Source organism: Odocoileus virginianus, chromosome 30 (genome assembly GCF_023699985.2).
Source record: "Odocoileus virginianus isolate 20LAN1187 ecotype Illinois chromosome 30, Ovbor_1.2, whole genome shotgun sequence".
NCBI classification, from domain to species: Eukaryota; Metazoa; Chordata; class Mammalia; order Artiodactyla; family Cervidae; genus Odocoileus; species Odocoileus virginianus.
The window spans coordinates 689,242-708,282 of NC_069703.1; the positions used below are offsets into that span (position 1 = coordinate 689,242).

General features: G+C 40.6%; 1 protein-coding gene across 5 annotated transcripts in view; it reads left to right on the plus strand.

Moving 5' to 3' along the window:
- MYO1B (myosin IB) overlaps positions 1–19,041 on the plus strand; it is a 187,243-nt gene that overhangs the window by 78,956 nt on the left and 89,246 nt on the right. For all 5 annotated transcript variants that reach the window (XM_070458468.1, XM_020892734.2, XM_020892735.2 and 2 more), the window contains exon 4: positions 14,809–14,903. In XM_070458468.1, coding sequence (XP_070314569.1) covers positions 14,809–14,903 — 95 coding nt within the window. The remainder of the gene's footprint in view (positions 1–14,808; positions 14,904–19,041) is intronic.

Here is a 19,041-nt window from a genome sequence, read left to right on the forward strand (position 1 = left end):
TCTTACGAGCCTGCCTTAACTTACTGTTGAAGCCCCTTCCTTGTGAAGGGGAGCAGAGGTAGAGTAAAGGAGGGAGTCGGCGTGAAATCTTTCTGGGAGCCACACCCAAGTGAAGAGTAATCGTCCTTGGTCAGCCTCTCGGAGATGGCTGTCAGTCACCCCAAGCCCAGAGCCTGCTCATTCTCTGAGGGGGCTTCTGTCTCAATGGTCTGTTTCATAATCCTCTGATTTCCTCCCTTTATCTTAAGATTCTTTTTAAAATTGAGACATGGATTTGACCATGTAATTTTTTTTCCCCCCCGTTTGGAAATTCAGAAGAAAGGTTTCTGCATCTTGTCTTTGTCCTAAATTTGTAAACCTTATTGGAATAGGTACATATTAACCTGGTGGATGGTGGGCCGGCAGCCTTAGGCTCACTCCAGCTCAGCCCGCACCGCTGAGGCCCTCATCGTATGTTCAGTGCTTGTGTCTGGTGCCCGTGCAAAACAAATGCATTGCACTTAAAACCACGGTGCTCCGGAGGACCATAGCTTTGGAAGACAGAAGCGATACCACCTAGCTTTGAGCTTAACAAATTTGGGGGAAAAGCCTTGTCACAGAAACACGTAAAATCAAGAAGTTAAACCTGGATGCAACGAGATCAGGGGAGAAACTCATGTCAATGAAAAATTGCCTCAATTTTTGACAGTGTTGTATCAAGATGGCTTGTGAAAAGTGTCTTATGTGGATATAGAAAACCCCTTTAAGAGTTACCAAAGCTCAGGCCAGAAATGAGGAAGTCATCTAAGGCAATAAAAACTAGTGATGGAGAGGAGAGAAAGGGGTAGAGTTGAAGGGTATACTGAGTACCTGCATGAAAGAATCAAATAAAAATTTTTTTGTAGTACCGGCATCCCTCAAGCTGTAGGAAATGGATTTCTTGTTTTTTTAAGCAAGCCACATAGACCATGTGACATGTCCTCAAATGACTGAATTATTGTCTCATTAGATAGTATGTGATTTCTCTAAACTGAGCAACCTGAGGGTGGGGATGACATCATTTATATTCCTCTGCCTGAAACACTCCATGGCACATAGAATGCTTATTGAATTAACGAGTACTACATTCTCTTAAAATTATTTCCCAAGATGTTTCTTCCCTTACAATATCATGATATGAATTTAGCTAATTTCAGGAAGTTTCATTATTATTATTATTTTGCCAATTCACTTTCTTTTCTTCACAGCAATATACATAAGCTCAGGCAATTGCATTGTATGTACATGATGATCTATCTGTGTGTATGTATGTATGTACATGTATCTCTTTGTAACCAGGAATCTTAATATTAATATTGGATAGGCCAAAAAGTTTGTTCAGGTTTTTTCTGTAAGATGTTATGGGAAAACCTAAATGAACTTTTTGGCCAACCCTATATTTGTTGATTTCACTGAATTTTGTATCCACTCTGAAATGGTGGTGAATCTCTTTCTTCAGATGTGAGTCGATTTGTGAGCTTCATTCTGTAGCATGCAATCTTAGCCACATTTGGCCTCTCAGTCCTTTATTTAGATCCTGTGGGCTCTGTATAAGGGGCACTTTCTGCCGGGTCTGTTAGGCTAGAAAGCTAACAACTTCTTCAGAGCTTTCACTGCTGCCCACTCCCTCTCCTCTGTGCTTTTTTTTTTTAAACGCTGAAGCAGGTGTACTTGGGGTTTCTGTTCAGAGGCCATCTCTACTCACTGTGTTCCATGCTGACTGCAGCCAGATTTCTCTGCGTTTCCTCAGTACGGGGTGCCATGCAGGGTGCCCAGCACAGCATCTTCTAGTGTGGATCGCTGTCCCTGTGTTTCTCTTCCTCCTTCTTACTGTAGGGAAGCTGAGACCCCACCTCATGTCATTGTATCCTGTGTATATACCTGACGGTGGGGACTGTCCAAGTTAGAAGACACAGAATGCATGACGTTTGAATGTTCAAAGGTTAACTTTACCAAACAGTCTTAATTGTTTGGCATGTGGATGTGAAGTGCTGTAAATCAGAATGTGTGTTTCAGTGTTACACAAAGACACACAGAATGGCATACGAGGTGGCACAGTTTTAGGCTTCTAAGTCAGTAGGGAACACTGATCTCAAAAATCAGCATTTTGAGAACTTGAAGTCATTCTGTTTTCTTCATGAATAAAATACTAAATCCTAAGGACAATTAGGAAGGTCATGGGAATAATCTCTCTTGGGATCAGTTCAGTTCAGTTGCTCAGTAGTGTCCGGCTCTGTGACCCCATGGACTGCAGCATGCCAGGCCTCCCTGTCCATTACTGACTCCCAGAGTTTACTCAAAACTCATGTCCACTGAGTCAGTTGGATGAGATGCCATCCAACCATCTCATCCTCTGTCGTCCCCTTCTCCTCCTCCTTCAATCTTTCCCAGCATCAGGGTCTTTTAAAATGAGTCAGTTCTTCACATCAGGTGGCCAAAGTATTGGAGTTTCTGCTTCAGCATCAGTCCTTCCAATGAACACCCAGGACTGATCTCCTTTAGGATGGACTGGTTGGATCTCCTTGCAGTCCAAGGGACTCTCAAGAGTCATCTCCAACACCACAGTTCAAAAGCAACAATTCTTTGGCACTCAGCTTTTTTTATAGTCCAACTCTCACATCCACACATGACTACTGGAAAAACCAAAGCTTTGACTAGATGGACTTTTGTTGGCAAAGTAATGTCTCTGCTTTTTAATATGCTGTCTAGGTTGGTCATATAACTTTTCTTGCAAGGAGTAAGCGTCTTTTAAAAATTTCATGGCTGCAATCACCATCTGCAGTGATTTTGGAGCCCCCCAAAATAAACTCTCTCACTGTTTCCACTGTTTCCCCATCTATTTGCCATGAAGTGATGGGACCAGATGCCATGACCTTAGTTTTCTGAATGTTGAGTTTTAAGCCAACTTTTTCACTCTCCTCTTTCACTTTCATCAAGAGGCTCTTTAGTTCTTCACTTTCTGCCATAAGGGTGGTGTCATCTGCATATCTGGGGTTATTGATATTTCTCCCGGCAATCTTGATTCCAACTTGTGCTTCATCCAGCCCAGCATTTCTCATGATATACTCTGTATATAAGTTAAATAAGCAGGGTGACAATATACAGCCTTGATGTACTCCTTTCCTGATTTGGAACTAGTCTGTTGTTTCAAGTCCAGTTCTAATTGTTGCTTCCTGACCTGCATACAGATTTTTCAGGAGGCAGGTCAGGTGGTCTGGTATTCCCATCTCTTTCAGAATTTTCAACAGTTTGCTGTGATCCACACATTCAAGGGCCTTGGCATAGTCAATAAAGCAGAAATAGATGTTTTTCTGGAACTCTCTTGCTTTTTTGATGGTCCAGTGGATGTTGGCAATTTGATCTCTGGTTCCTCTGCCTTTTCTAAAGCCAGCTTGAACATCTGGATGTTCACGGTCCACGTACTGTTGAAGCCTGACTTGGAGAATTGGATCATTACTTTGTTAACATGTGAGATGAGTGCAACTGTGTGGTAGTTGGAACATTCTTTGGCTTTGCCTTTCTTTGGGATTGGAATGAAAACTGACCTCTTCCAGTCCTGTGGCCACGGCTGAGTTTTCCAAATTTGCTGGCATATTGAGTGCAAGACTTTCACAACATCATCTTTTAGGATTTGAAATGGCTCAGCTGGAATTCCATCACCTCTACTAGCTTTCTTTGTAGTGATGCTTTCTAAGGCCCACATGACTTCACATTCCAGTATGTTGGGCTCTAGGTTAGTGATCACATCATCGTGATTATTGGGGTCGTGAAGATCTTTTTTGTACAGTTCTTCTGTGTATTCTTGCCACCTCTTCTTAATGTCTTCTGCTTCTGTTAGGTCCATACCATTTCTGTCCTTAAGTGTGCCCATCTTTGCATGAAATGTTCCCTTGGTATCTCTAGTTTTCTTGAAGAGATCTCTAGTCTTTTCCATTCTATTGTTTTCCTCTATTTCTTTGCATTGATCACTGAGGAAGGCTTTCTTATCTCTCCTGGCTTTTCTTTGGAACTCTGCAATCACATGGGTGTATCTTTCCTTTTCTTTGCTTTCTGCTTCGCTTCTACTCACAGCTATTTGTAAGCCCTCCTCAGACAATCATTTTGCCTTTTTGCATTTCTTTTTTTTGGGAATGGTCTTGATCACTGCCTCCTGTAGTGTCATGGACCTCAGTCCATAGTTCTTCAGGCACTCTGTCTATCAGATCTAGTCCCTTGAATCTATTTGTCACTTCCACTGTATAATTGTAAGGGATATGATTTAGGTCATACCTGAACAGTCTAGTGGTTTTCCCTACTTTCTTCAATTTAAGTCTGAATTTGGCAATAAGGAGTTCATGACTTGAGCCACAGTCAGCTCCCGGTCTTGTTTTTGCTGACTGGATAGAACTTCTCCATCTTTGGCTGTAAAGAATATAATCAGTCTGATTTTGGTGTTGTCCTTGTGTAGTCTTCTCTTGTGTTGTTGGAAGAGGGTGTTTGCTAGGACCAGTGTGTTCTCTTAGAAAAACTCTATTAGCCTTTGCCCTGCTTCATTTTGTACTCCAAGGCCAAATTTGCCTGTCACTCCAGGTTTCTTGACTTCCTACTTTTACATTCTAGTCCCCTATAATGAAAAGGACATCTTTTTTGGGTGTTAGTTCTAGAAGGTCTTGTACGTCTTCACAGACCTGTTCAACTTCAGCTTCTTCAGCATTACTGGTCAGGGTATAGACCTGGATTACTGTGATATTGGATGATTTACCTTGGAAATGAAGAGAGATCATTCTCTTGTTTTTGAGATTGCATCCAAGTACTGCATTTCGGACTCTTGTTGTCTATGATGGCTACTCCATTTTTTCTAAGGGATTCCTGCCCACAGTAGTGGACATAATGGTCATCTGAGTTAAATTCACCCATTCCAGTCCATTTTAGTTCGCTGATTCCTAGAATGTCGACATTCACTCTTGCCATCTGCTGTTTGACCACTTCCAATTTGCATTGATTCATGGACCTAACATTCCAGGTTCCTATGCAATATTGCTCTTTACAGCATCGGACCTTGCTTCTATCACAGTCACATCCACAACTGGGTGTTGTTTTTGCTGGCTCCATCCCTTCATTCTTTCTGGAGTTATTTCTCCACTGATCTCCCGTAGCATATTGGGCACCTACCGACCTGGGGAGTTCATCTTTCAGTGTCCTATCTTTTTGCCTTTTCATACTGTTGTTCATGGGGTTCTCAAGGCAAGAATGCTGAAGTGGTTTGCCATTCCCTTCTCCAGTGGACCACGTTTTGTCTCTTGGAATAGGTAGTTTTAACCCGAAGTTTGAGTTTCCTATAATAAAGTCATAAAAAACCATGATGTCGGTTGTTGGTGGTTTAGCCGCTCAGTCGTGTCCTACTCTTTGCAACCCATGAACTGTAATCTACCAGGCTCCTCTGTCCATGGCATTTCCCAGGCAAGGATACTGGAGTGGGTTGCCATTTCCTTCTCCAGGGAATCTTCCCAACCCAGGGATCGAACTCGAGTTTCCTGCATTGCAGGCAGATTCTTTACCAACTGAGCCACCAGGGAAGCCATAAGTTGGTTGAAATAAGCTATTTTGCTAAATATCTTGGAAACAATTGTGCTTGGGAGTTTGTTTAAATTATATTTACCCTAAGCAAAAAAGGCTATTTTTGTAGCCTTTGTGTGCTTACTTTTGTGAGAGTTGGGTAACAAAAGGTTATTTGTTAGTATTCTTTTGTTAAAAGAGATGCTAAAAATACTTTGAGGGCTTACTGAATTTGCATTAAGAGCTTAGTTGTCTGATTTTTTTCCCCTCAAATCAGGTGTGTTTTGTTAATTTCTGAACAGAGGAAATAACACAATTTCCTCCTTGTTTTCTGTGTTCTCCCAGTCTCTGTCCTTGCATATGCCTCAGGGTTTTGATATTACATACCTGTCTTCTGTGATATACCTTTCTCAGTAGAAGTTGTGTTCCCTGCCCCCCGTTTTTCTTTTTAGGGGATTGATCATATGTTTCTTGTCTTCTCCCACACCTTCTTTTTTTTAATGAGGAAATCTGTTCAGATCTATTTATAAGTCAATGGATCCATGGCTGATTCATGTCAATGTATGACAAAAACCACTACAATATTGTAAAGTAATTAGCCTCCAACTAATAAAAAATAAAAATTAAAAAAAAAAAAAGTCAATGGAGAACCAGAGAAGACAGGCCAGAATGCTTGCTGCTTGTGCTGTTTATTATTTTATCATATTCATTGAAAGGATATCCTGTGTAATGGTAGAAGTTAGATACAAAAAATATAGGAAATGCAGAGCTCTACACAGAACTCAGGATTCTGTGTAGAATGAACCTTGTCATGTTGTGTCATTGTTTCAGATAGAATCTTTTTGAAGAGTGGGAGTGGATTAGAAGGGAGAAATAAGTGCGGTTCAAGTGGAATTCCTGTTGTATGAATAGTGTTATGCACCTTAATGTTCTTCTGTGCCTCTTTTTGGGGGGGGGGGGTTAATGTCTTTCCTGTTCGATTTTAAGCTGTTAAAAGACATTCTCTTCATCTTTATTCCCAGAACGCTCACAGTGACTGTGATGCCTCTTAGCTTGGGGGTGCCTGGGAACCTCACCCTTGTGGATGTTCTTGCTCTAACCTCCGCGTACTCTTCCATATTAGTTGTTAGAGGACCTCGTTCAAAATAGAAGACACCAACCACACTTCATTAATTTGCGAGATAAGGCCCTTCAGCAGCAAAGCCTGATAAAGTGGAGTCAGCCTCTGTGCTTTTAACTGCTTGCCAAGTCCCAAGCAGGATGCTGGCCCTGTGAGGGGCTCTGCTCCGTGGTCTCTCATGCTCAGGACACCGTTTGCAGAAGGAAGTCCTCAACAACACACGGGATTACTGCTAGTGCTAAAGAGCAGCTTCTAGGCCCTGAAGGCAGATGTTTCCTCCTCGGGCCTTCATATCTTAAGTCCAGTCCTTTTCATTCCTAACGTAATTTAGTCTTTTTAAACCTCTTACCTACTTACTAATGTGTGTCCTCAGTACCTGCCTTTTACAATTCACCTTTGGAAATGAGTCACCCCTTGGCTCAGTCCACCTTCACATCCCTCTCCGGGAGAAGGAAGGTGTTTGTTTTGTCGAGGGACCCTCAGCCAGCTGACCCCGTGCTGAGTAGAACTGAGGAACTCCCATCATAATTTTGATAATGGTCGGGTCCATGGGGTTGGGAAAATGTGAGCATGCCTCAGAGCTTCTTCCATCGCAAGAGGATTGTAAATAAAATTCCTAAAATCTTGAAAGAAGACTACCCCTTAAGTGCTCTTTGCTGTTTGTTTTGGATTATATTGCATATCTAGCACGTGAACTGATGAATTAAAGAGCTTTGTAAATTCTAATACTTAAGGAAAAGAATTTCTTGTCTAATTACACAGGGACTTCTGTTAGTCCTTAGAACGTTACAATACCTACAAACCATTTTATTCACACAAAACATTCTAATACTATGGTTTTTGTCCCTTTAGTGATTATGTTTGACTGTCTAGAATGTATTTTTGAGTGACTCTTTAAAAAATATTGAGAGACCTAGTGTACATTGAGGTTGACTTCGTCTATGAAAATTTACAAAAATACTCTGTAGTCTGTTTTTTGAAAGCCAGTATAATTCTAGAGAGGAAGAAGAACCTTTTTGTGCCCATTTGTTATATCTAATTTTAAAACCTGACTTTTGAGCTTTATTTGATGCCTTAACTGTGTCACTTCAGAACAGATGTCATTTTAAAATAATTCATCCCTGATGAGATTTCTGTTTTGTACCTAATAGAAGCAAGCCTTTTAGGATATAAGAATACATATGAACTTTAAAAAGTAAGTATTGATAAATATTTTTTTAAAAATGATTGAAGTTAATGAAGTTTCATCTTTAATTGCCATATGTCATGCCATGGCATAACAGCCTTCTTTTCATTGAAATGACAACTAGGGACCTCTTTGAGTTTAAATGAATAAAGAGAAAAGAAAGTGAAATGTACTTCTCTTTCTTTTTTTGTTGTTTTGGCATGGTGTGTGTGTGTGTATATGTATGTATGTATGTATTTTTTTTTCAACTTACTTCCTTTTAATCTATCCATGTCTTCATATTTTAAGTTTGACTTCCATAGGAAGCATCAAATTGGATTTTGTTTTTTTATCCATTTTAACATACTCTGCCTTTTTATTGGAGTATTTTGTCCATTAACATTTAGTGTAATTATTGATGTGCTTGAATTTAGGTTTACCATTTAATAATATACTTTCTGTTTGTTCCCTGTTTTTCTTCTTGCCTTCTTTCGGATAATTTGAATTTGTTTTTAGAATTCCATTTTAATTCTTTTGTTGTTTTATACTTCTTTGTGTTATTATTTTGTGATTGTTCATGGTATAATGTATAGGCTAAAGTTTTCAAGATCCATACATAGTTAATGTTGTACTGCTTTATGTAAAATTCAGAAACCTTGCCATCATTTAGGTCCATTTACCATCTATCTCCCTCAAATTCTGTTCTTTTTTTCTTTCTCATAATCTTTCCTTTTTACTTCATAGTATATATACGTCCCCTTGGAGAAGGGAATGGCAACCCACTCCAGTATTCTTGCCTGGAGAACCTTGGACAGAGGAGCCTGGCAGGCTGCAGTCCATAGGGTCGCAAAGAGCCAGACACGACTGAAACAACTTAGCACGCACGCATGCATACATATGCCCATTGCTACTTATTTTGAAGAGAGGCTTACTTTTGTTCTGCCTTCTCTTGGATTGTTAAGAATGCTTACCAATGTTGTTGCTATATAGGAATGAATAAATGTATTTTTGTAAATATGTTAATTTACTGTGCTTTTTTAGGCACACCTCGGAGATATTGTGGGTTCAGTTACCTCGGAGATATTGTGGGTTCAGTTCCAGACTACCTTAGTAAAGTGACTATCTCAATAAAGCAAGTCACATAAATTTTTTTGGTTTCTTAGTGTGTATGATAGTTATGTATACACTATACAATAGTCTCATAGTAAAGTATGTAATAGTATTAAATCTTAAAAAATGTACATACATTAAATAAACAATATGAAACAAAAAGTTATAATAGTGACATCAAAGATCACAGATCACATGTCACTGTAACAAACATGATAATAATGAAAAAGCTTGAGATATTGTGAGAATTATGAAAACATGGCATAAGACAAGAATGGAACAAAGCTTTCCAGGATAAAAAGTTATAGTTACTTGTAACAAGTATAAAAACTTATTTTCCCTGAAGTTTTTCCTTAAGATGTGGGATGAATGTGTCACAGAAGAGCATAACACTAATTTAACTCAGTGTTATTTTTCAAACAAGTGAATGTTTCTGACTTAAGAATATGAGACAATTATAGGTGCACAGATGTCTGCAATAGTATTTTACAAGAAAGGCCAGCATTGTGTTTCTCCTTAAAAGCCAGCAAATAAACAAACAGACCTCAAGGATACTGTGTGAAATACACCACACATAATTCCCTTTCTTTCTTTCCTTCTCTTGCATGTCCTTGCTGTGGACCTTACTCCTTAATCAGATTTAACATGAAGTTAGAAATTGGTGGCACACTTAGAGGTTAGGAATTTTTTTAGAAAGCACTTTATTTTGTTGTTGTTGTTGCTTAATTTTAAAAGCATGTTGTTTTTAGAGGTGAATCAGAGCTGGAAAGTGGAGAAATAGTTAAGTTTTGTAGGTCTCAAAGTGGATGAGAATCTTGAGACAGAACTGTTTTAAGAGGGTTAAATTCAGAAGCAGAATTTCCTTAGTGTGATTTGAAAGTATTCTAGGATTCAGGATTGAATGAAAGGAAGTACCATTTTGAGAGTTCTTGAAAAAAAAGAAACAGAAAGGTAGAAATGGTCATCTAAGGCTAGGAAAGTTTCCTAAGACAAAATTTGTTCTGTGTAACACTTTGGCCAGAGGAGGTAACAAACTAGAAGTCTTCAGAATGGATTAGACTGCTTTAGAGAATGATTCCTCAAGCACCTCATTAGGAGAGCCAGAGGGACTGAGGAAAAGGGGTCTGCTTGGGAGAACGTGGGTGGGCTTCCGTGGTAGCTCAGCTGGTAAAAAATCCACCTGCAATGCAGGAGACCCCGGTTCAATCCCTGGGTTGGGAAGATCTGCTGGAGAAGGGAACAGCTCCCCACCCCTGGAGAATTCCATGGACAGAGGAGCCTGGCGGGCTACAGTCCATGGGGTCACAAAGAGTCGGACGTGACTGAGCGATCTTCACTTTAGGAGAACATAAGCTTTAGGTGGTGGTGGGTGGTATATTTGGTGTCACACCATCTTTTCTGCTCCCTGAAGTAGGTGAAGGAAACCTAGAAAGAAAATGACAGGGTGAGGAGCTTGGAGTTTTGGGCAGGGACGTCCTGATGCCCACAAAAGCAGAACCATGGCAGAGATTCCCATTCTGAACAGAAATGGTGAAAGAACATGAATACTGGCTAGGTAATTTTGAACATGCAACACAATCTTCTGCTCTGACAGGGAATGACATATGAGCCCCAAATCTAGCTTCCAAAACCTATAAATGATAGATACAACTGTTTGCAAATGTGCAGCAACATGCTTGATATTGGTGGAAGGTTGACCCTCAGTGAACAGCCGTTGAGCTGATCTGGAAATGAAGGGGGGGACTTGCATTCAAACGTCAGGCTGTCGCTATTCTTGGAGCTCAAGTAGAGGACAGAAGAAATAGATGAAGCCCTGCTCTTGATGTGGTGCGATGAAGACCATGTTTGCCCCTTAAGTTATCATCATTACAGTGCAGTAAACCATTCATTTTTGTGTGTGGTAAATCACAGTGCTGACATGCTCACAAAATAATGTGAAGCATATGGGTCACAACTGTTTTTAAGTAAAAACTGCTCTAAAGATTTATTTAGGTTCCTTAATTATAGAGTGGTTGGAAAGACTGGCATGTGGTTTCATTTTAGTTACAAATGTTGGCTGTGGTGATGGGTACGTGCTAAAGTTGCCAGAGAGAAAGGCAATAAGAATGAACATCGCCAGAGAGAGAGAGAGTAAGGTCGGGAGGGGAGCTGGCGTCCTGGCCCCTGCGTTATTTTTTAAGTGAAGTCAAGATCTTGTGTTTATGTGAAATAAGTAAGATGGCATTATACTCTGCTCGAAGTGGATGTACTCGTATTCCGGGCCAGTTTTCCCAATGTGTGAGTACTTTACTTGGTAAATTTTCATGACAGTTTGAAATTATTGACTCTTCAGAAACCTGACAGAATAACCATCCCTTTTAGCCTTTATCTTAAAATATACTCCCCACTAGGTGCATCAAGCCCAGGTTGGGGGACAGCAGTTAATGATTCTGTCTAGATAGACAAGAGAAAACTCAGTGTTCCACCTGGGTGTTTTGACGGGAAATACACCCATGTCAGGGTCATTTGGTCATCTTCTGAGCCCGTGTTTGTGTGTGTATACATGCATATATGTGTGCAGTCACAATCACATATGGTTAATCATGTTAGAAGTAATTTTGTTTCATTTGGGATCTAATGATGGTATAATATATAAACCTAACTTGCAGTACTGGGAGCCTGGGGAAAGGCCTGTGTTAATCCATGAAGAGGTCAGCTAATATATCAATATATGATTGGAAGAGTTCATTTGTATTTGGCGTAACGTGCTTTCCTGCGGTTCTTGCCAGTGGTGAAGATGACACTGGCTTTGCTGAACTATTGTCTGGAAGTGGGAGGGATGGGAGGGGAGGAGGAGGCTAATAAGAAACCAAGTAAAGCTTTCCTTCCCTGTCTGAAGGCGATAGGAGATATGAGTTTCCTGCTTCATGGAGCTCAGTCCATTAGGGGCTTTGTCAAAACTTGAAGGTCCACTCATTTATTCATTCATATTTTGGTATAGACAATGTCTTATGTTTATAGCTCTGTGGAATGCACGAAAATTAATTACACAGAAAGGCTGTGCCCCCAGGAGCTTACACTCTGGTAAGGGATAAGAAGATGTCTGCATAACTAATTATAATACAGAAAGACATTAGACATTTATTGAGGACTTAGTCACTTTTAAGGTGCTTTCATACAGTTTGATTTAATTTTCTGAGCTAAAGTACAGGGCTACATTTCTTTATTTTGTACCTGGAGAAACCAAAGTTCAGCCAGGGTGAGTGACTTGCTCCAGGTCCTGTAGGTGGTAAGTTGTGGTTCTGGGGCCCAGAGAATCCTGTCCATCCGGGATGCCCTCTGCCTCCAGATTCACTGTTTTTTCCACTGTCCCACGATGCAGTGGGGCTTCCCAGGTGGCTCAGCGGTAAAGAATCTGCCTGCCAATGCAGGAGATGAGGGTTCCATCCCTGGCTTGGGAAGATCCCCTGGAGAAGGAAATGGCTACCCACTGCAGTATTCTTGCCTGGGAAATCCCCTGGACAGAGGAGCCTGGCAGGCTACAGTGCATGGGGTCACAGAGAGTTGGACACAACTTTGTAATTAAACAACAACAGTATGCAATCACACAGAGGGGCTTGATTGCTTATCACTTGGGAAATCAGGGAACACTGGACGACGATGACGCCACTGAGCATCCTTGGGGGTGAGCAGGGCACTGCTTATTCAGGGGATGGCTAAAGGGGTTTGAGGGTGAGGGAGGGAGGGCTGCCAGATGGAAAGAGATCAGTGTACATTGTTCACATAAGATTCAGCTCCTGGCAGATTGAAGGTGCTCAGTGCATTGTCAATATTAATGGCGGCACACACTTTGTGAAGAAAAGCCCAAGTCTGTGATTGCAAGGCTGAACTGACGCCCTTCCAAGTGTCCCAGCCTTTCACCCGGCTCCTTGCCTCCAGATGGATCTCTCTTCGTGTACTCTCATGACCCTGCGATCTGTCCAGAGCACAGAGGTGGTGTGGCCCAGTGGTCAAGAGCAGGGCTCAGTTTGGGCTCCACTGCGTCATACTGCCAGTGTGACCTTGACAAGTTCTGTCTTTACTTTGTGCCATGATTTTATCATCTGAAAATATTATATCATCTAATAAACAATATATTCCTCGTAGTTTCATTGTGAGACTTATAATCCTTAAATACGAAGGGCCTGAGGCCCATGCTGGTGCAGAGTAAGTGTTGCTGTTTTAGCTCCTGTTACTCTGGTTACTATCTGGTCCTGCCCCTCCTCTGCTTACAGTCCCCCTGGGTGGCTCCATTCTCCTGATTTGGAGTCTGCTCATCTCTCTGGGCTTCCCTGGTGCTTCAGACGGTAAAGTGTTTGCCTGTGATGCGGGAAACCTGAGTTCAGTCTCTGGGTTGGGAAGATCCCCTGGAGAAGGAAATGGCAACCCACTCTAGTACTCTTGCCTGGAAAATTCCATGGACGGAAGAGCCTGGTAGGCTACAGTCCATGGGACACGACTGAGCAACTTCACTTCATCTCTCTAGTGCATTTGTCCTCAGGCCTTGCCTTTCAGCAGCATGCAACTGCTCATACACCTTAGCCTACCTCTAGGTTATTTTGGCCTTTGTTTTTACCTCAAAGCCCTTTGTCTTGCTGATTAATTCTTTAGGATTGTTTTTTCCACCTCTTAAAATACTCCAGCTCCAGTCCTCACCCTACTGAGGGCCCTGTGTGGTTCTTTTTCCTTGCACTTATCTATTCTCTATTTGTATCTCTCCCCTACTTTTGGCTGAGAACTCATCAAAGAAGGGCTGAATCTTAATTATCTTTGCATTCCTAGCGTGTTCTTCACATTGTTGCTGCTTCTGCTGCTGCTAAGTCACTGCAGTCGTGTCCAACTCTGTGCAACCCTGCAGACAGCAGCCCACCAGGCTCCCCCGTCCCTGGGATTCTCCAGGCACGAACATTGGAGTGGGTTGCCATTTCCTTCTCCAATGCATGAAAGTGAAAAGTGAAAGTGAAGTCGCTCAGTTGTGTCCGACTCTTAGCGACCCCATGGACTGCAGCCTACCAGGCTCCTCTTTCCGTGGGATCTTCCAGGCAAGAGTACTGGAGTGGGGTGCCATTGCCTTCTCCGATTCTTCACGTTAGGTAGACTCAAAATAAATGAATTAGAAGAGGAGCTTTACCTATTTTAAGACAGCATCATATTGTCAAAATTATTTTTCAGTTATCTAGAGGAAGTCAAAATTTACCTTGTTAGTTGATTTTGAGGAAGGGAAGGTCGACATGAGAGCTTACTTGATAGAGGGCCCTTTGTCACCATGGAGCCCAAGACTGTACAAGACCCATGGCAAACCTACAGGACCACCTGCCACTGGTGGATCTTATAGTTTTTACCATCTTGTTTGTGAAGGTGGTAGTTCTGTTTTCAGTTTTGTGATGGTAGTATCAGCTATTTAGTATTTGATAACATTTTGTAACGTTTGAAAAACTTTTTTCTCAGTGTTTTGAAACTCCAGTGTATCATCCTGGAAATAGCAACATTATCCAGTTGTGGACATGTGATGTAAATTTTTTTCTTGGTTCTCTTAGTTGCCCAGATTCTAATAAAGTAAGCTGTAAATATAGCATCTGAGTTAAATAAAGCATATCTTTATGGTGTACAGTATATCAATACCATTTTAGTTAATAGGGAATGCATAGGAGAAGATAACTTGGGCCACAAAGAATAAATAACTTTATTTATTTACTTGAAGAATTTGAAGAACAATGTGGTGTTTCTGCTTTCTATCTGAAACATATCAGTGGCACTTAAAGAGCCTGTTATATCTGGTAAACGAATAATAATGAGCTGAATTGTAAGGACTTTTTCTTTTTTTTTCCATTATCCCCTACAGCTTTGCCCTGTCAGATGAAGCATACAGATCCCTAAGAGATCAAGATAAAGATCAGTGTATTCTGATTACTGGGGAAAGCGGAGCAGGAAAAACAGGTAAGGTCACCACCAGACAAGTTACTTTCTCCTCTAAGAAGGTGAACCACGGACAGGATGATGTCAGGAAAGTGGGCTCATTAGCATGAAGCTTACAGAGCTTCTTTGTGGGAAGGCAGAGTTGTTAGGATCCTGGAATGTTTTCCAGGAACAGCTTGGCCTCATCTCTCACGTGAAGGAACGGGCACCTATCAAAAGGGGTTCCAGCCAATGCGGGAGTCAATTCCTGGCTTCTAGACCTCTAGTACAGTTCCTGAGTACTTCAGGGTCTTTGAGCTTTCCTCCAAGACAACAAAAGCTGTAAAGTCTTACCTCTTCCCTAAGGAATAATTATTTGAGTTTAGGGAGACCACAACCAGAAGCCTACCTCTGCTTAAATGTGAGGGAAGGCCCCGAGAAATGCTGGATTTCACTCCAGAGAAGGCTTCCTCTGGGTCTTCCCTGGTGCCCCAGTGGCTAAGACTCTAAGCTTCCAATGCAGGAGGCCCAGGTTCGCTCCCTGGTCAGGGAACTTGATCCCACATGCCACAACTAAAGATCCTGTGTGGCGCAACTAAGACCCAGTGCAGCCAAATAAAAAATTATAATAGTAAATATTAAAAAACTATTTGAAAAAATAGAAGTCTTCCTCTGAAGCCTGAAGAATTTAGATTTCTGTATATATTTTTAGACAGGCTGGCAACCTACCCATAAAACAACCCGTCAAATGGAGGGATTATGCTTTGTTTCTCGTGCTTTTAATAAAAACTATTTGTGTGATTGATGGTTTTGAGTGAGAATGTGCTTTTACAGGTGGTGCCCAGCTACCTGGAAAAGGTTCAGAAGAGCTGTGCTGTCTGAGTCAGTCAAACTTGGACAGGTTAGGACTGCTTTTGTCAGTGGGTTTTCGACTGAACTGATGAGTCCATGAAAGAGGAGGATGATATTTTCATAACTGTTTCATCTCTAAGATGTTCTTGTTTTATAGATAAGACTCTTTTAATTAGTGATTTTTACTTGTTTGCCAGAGTGGGATTTAAATGTTTCCACTTTGCTTGGCTAATTAGCTATCAGATTAATAACTTTGATTTCCTGATGATCAAAAGAAGAAAATCCCCTGTGGATGTTTCAGTCATCTGACTGCATCCATCCTGTTCATCAGCCCTTAGTTAGATCTGTGCCTTGAAATATCTATTTCTGTTTCCCCTGACCTGCCCTGAAGTATCTATTTCTACACCACTTTCATGAGGAGTGCCTCTTCCCTATTCCCTAGAGTAGCTGAAGAAAGAACGACTAGATCAGTGTATCCAGCTCCCTTCCTAGAGCCTTTGAACACACAGTGCACAGTTTCCTTTGGTTGTGCAGGTTCTAGGCTCTGGGTAGACAGAAATGGAGGGGGAAAGTCCAGCATGTGAGAATCTAAGGTAACAGAGAGCATAGTCTCATATAGACCATCTATTGTAGGGTCCTCCCAGGGACAGCGGAATCTGATAGAAGGCTCACCGTTCTGTGCGGTGGCCTTTGGACTTTGTCACAGAGGTTTGGCTAACAAAGTTCTTCCTTACCTAGAGATGAATTCTGCCTCTATGTGTTCCTCTTTACTCAGTAGACTGGAACCTTCTTACCAAATAAGTCTACTTGCTCTTCTGGAGGACACTTGCTTAATTATTTGAAGTCATCTGTATTATCAATTAAAAGAGAGTCACAGTGAGTCTCAGATTATGTGCTTGCCTCCTAAACTGTGAACTCCAGTCAGTTCCTCTTGCCTGGTCTTCCAGCTTACACATCCAGTACCTGCATGTCATGTCTAAGTGAGTCTCTAAGAGACATCTCAGACTAAGCATGCCCCAGACTGAACTCTTGATTTTACCCTCCTGCCCAGAGTTCCTGATCTCAATAAATGGGACCACCTGTCAACCTCGTTTCTCAAGCTAGAGATGTAAGAGTCACCCTTGGTATTTTCTTCTCCTGTATCTTCCACATGAATTCCATTTTCTGTCAGCCCTACCTCTAAAATATATCTCATGCCAAGCTTTTTCTTCCTTTTCTTTGTGTCCACCTGGAGACTCTAGTTAGAGCAAGCCACTGATCCTTTTTTCCTTTGAGGACTGTTTGTAGCAATATCTAACAGGTCTCTTTTCCCCTTATGCTAGCCTGCAGAATGACACCAGAATGATCTGTAAAACCAAAAACTGGATCAAAGCCTTGGCCTGTTTAATTTTTTTTTTTTTTAGTTACTTTCTTTTGTGTCTATGTGGTGAGAACTTTTAAGATCTACTCTCTTAGCAACTTGTAAGAATACAATACAGTGTTAACGCTAGACCCTATGCTGTACATTAGATTCGTAGCACTTCATCTCATAACTGAAATTGTGTACCTTTTGACCACATGTCTTCATTTCCCCCTTTTCCCCCAAACCAGCAATCTACTCTTTGATTCTATGAGGTTTTTTTTTTTTTTTTTTAAGATTCCATGTATAAGCAAGATCACACAGTATTTGTCTTTCTCTGTCTGACTTCAGTGAGTATAATGCCTTCACAGTTCATCCATGTTGTCACAAGGCGCAGGATTTCCTTCCTTGTTGTTTAGCTGAACAATATTCAATTGTATATATACAACACATTTTCTTTATACATTCATCCATAGACAGACGCTTACTTTGTTTCCATGTCTTGACTTGTAAATAATGCTTCAAGGAACATGGGAGTGAAGATATCTCTTCAACCTAGTAATTTCATTTACTTTGGATATATACCCAGAAGTGGTTTTGCTGAATCATATGGTAGTTCTGGTTTTTTTAAAAATTTTTTAGGAACCTCCATGCTGTTTTCCATAGTGGTTGTACCAGTTTGCATTCCCACCAATAGTGGCACAAGGATTCCGTTTTCTCCACATCCTCTCCAGCACTTATGTTTTGTGTGTATGTGCTTGTTTTATATATATATATTAGCCATTCTGATAGGTGTGAGGTGATACCTCATTGTGGCTTTGATTTGAATTTCTCTGGTGATTGATGGTGTTGAGCATCTTTTCATATGCCTGTTGACCCTCTGTATGTCTTCTTTGGAAAAATGCCTATTCAGGTCTTCTACTCACTTTTTAATCAGATTATTTGGGTTTTTTGAGGGATTGAGTTGTATGAACCATTTATGTATCTTGGATATTAACCCCTCATTGGTCATATTATCTACAGATATTTTCTCCTGTTTAGTAGGTTGCCTTCCATTTTGTTCATCATTTCTTTTGCTGTGCAGAAGCTTTTCAGTCTGATGTAATCCCATTTGTGTATTTTTGCTTATGTTGTTTGTGCTTTGCGTGTTGTATCCAAAAAATCACTGCCGAGACCAGTGTTTAATAAGAGTTTTCTTCTTTGTTTCCTTTTAGAAGTTTCACAGTTTCAGGTCTTGCACTTAAGTTTTCAATTCCAGTTTGAGTTAATTTTTGTGAGTGGTAATTAAGTTTTGTCAGTTTCATTCTCCTGCATGTCACATGCTTTTTCCAGATCTGTTGAGATGATCATATGATCTTAACCTTTTATTCTATTCAGATGTGATACATGTATCAACTGTGATGTATTATGTTTATTGATTTGCATATGTTGGATCATCCTTGTGTTCCAAGGACAAAGCCCACTTGATCATTGTGTATGAACCTCTTGAATTCAGTTTGCTAGTATTTTACTGAAAATTTGACATTTATATTCATCAAGGATATTGGCCTGTAGTTTTCTTTTTTTGTAGTGTCCTTGTCTGGCTTTGGTATCAGGGTAATGTTGGCCTGTTAAAATGAGTTTGGAAGTGTTTCCTTTTCTTTGTTTTACACGAGTTTGAGACAGTTCTGGTGTTTTTATTTTGGGGTTTTTGATCACTCTCCCTAATTGTAATTGGTCTCTTCAGATTTTCTAGTCATGATTCTAGAGACTTACCCATTTCTTCTAGGTTGTTTAATTTGTTGGCATATGACTGTCTGGAGTAGTCTCTCATGATCCTTTATTTTTGTGGTATCTGTTGATACCTCTTTCATTTGTGATTTTATTTACTTGAATTCTCTTTTTTTCCTTGGTTAGTCTAGATGAAGGTTTGCCAATTTGGTTTATTTTTTTTTGAAGAACCAACTCAATTTTCTGTTGCTTTCCTGTTTTCTATTTCATTTATTTATG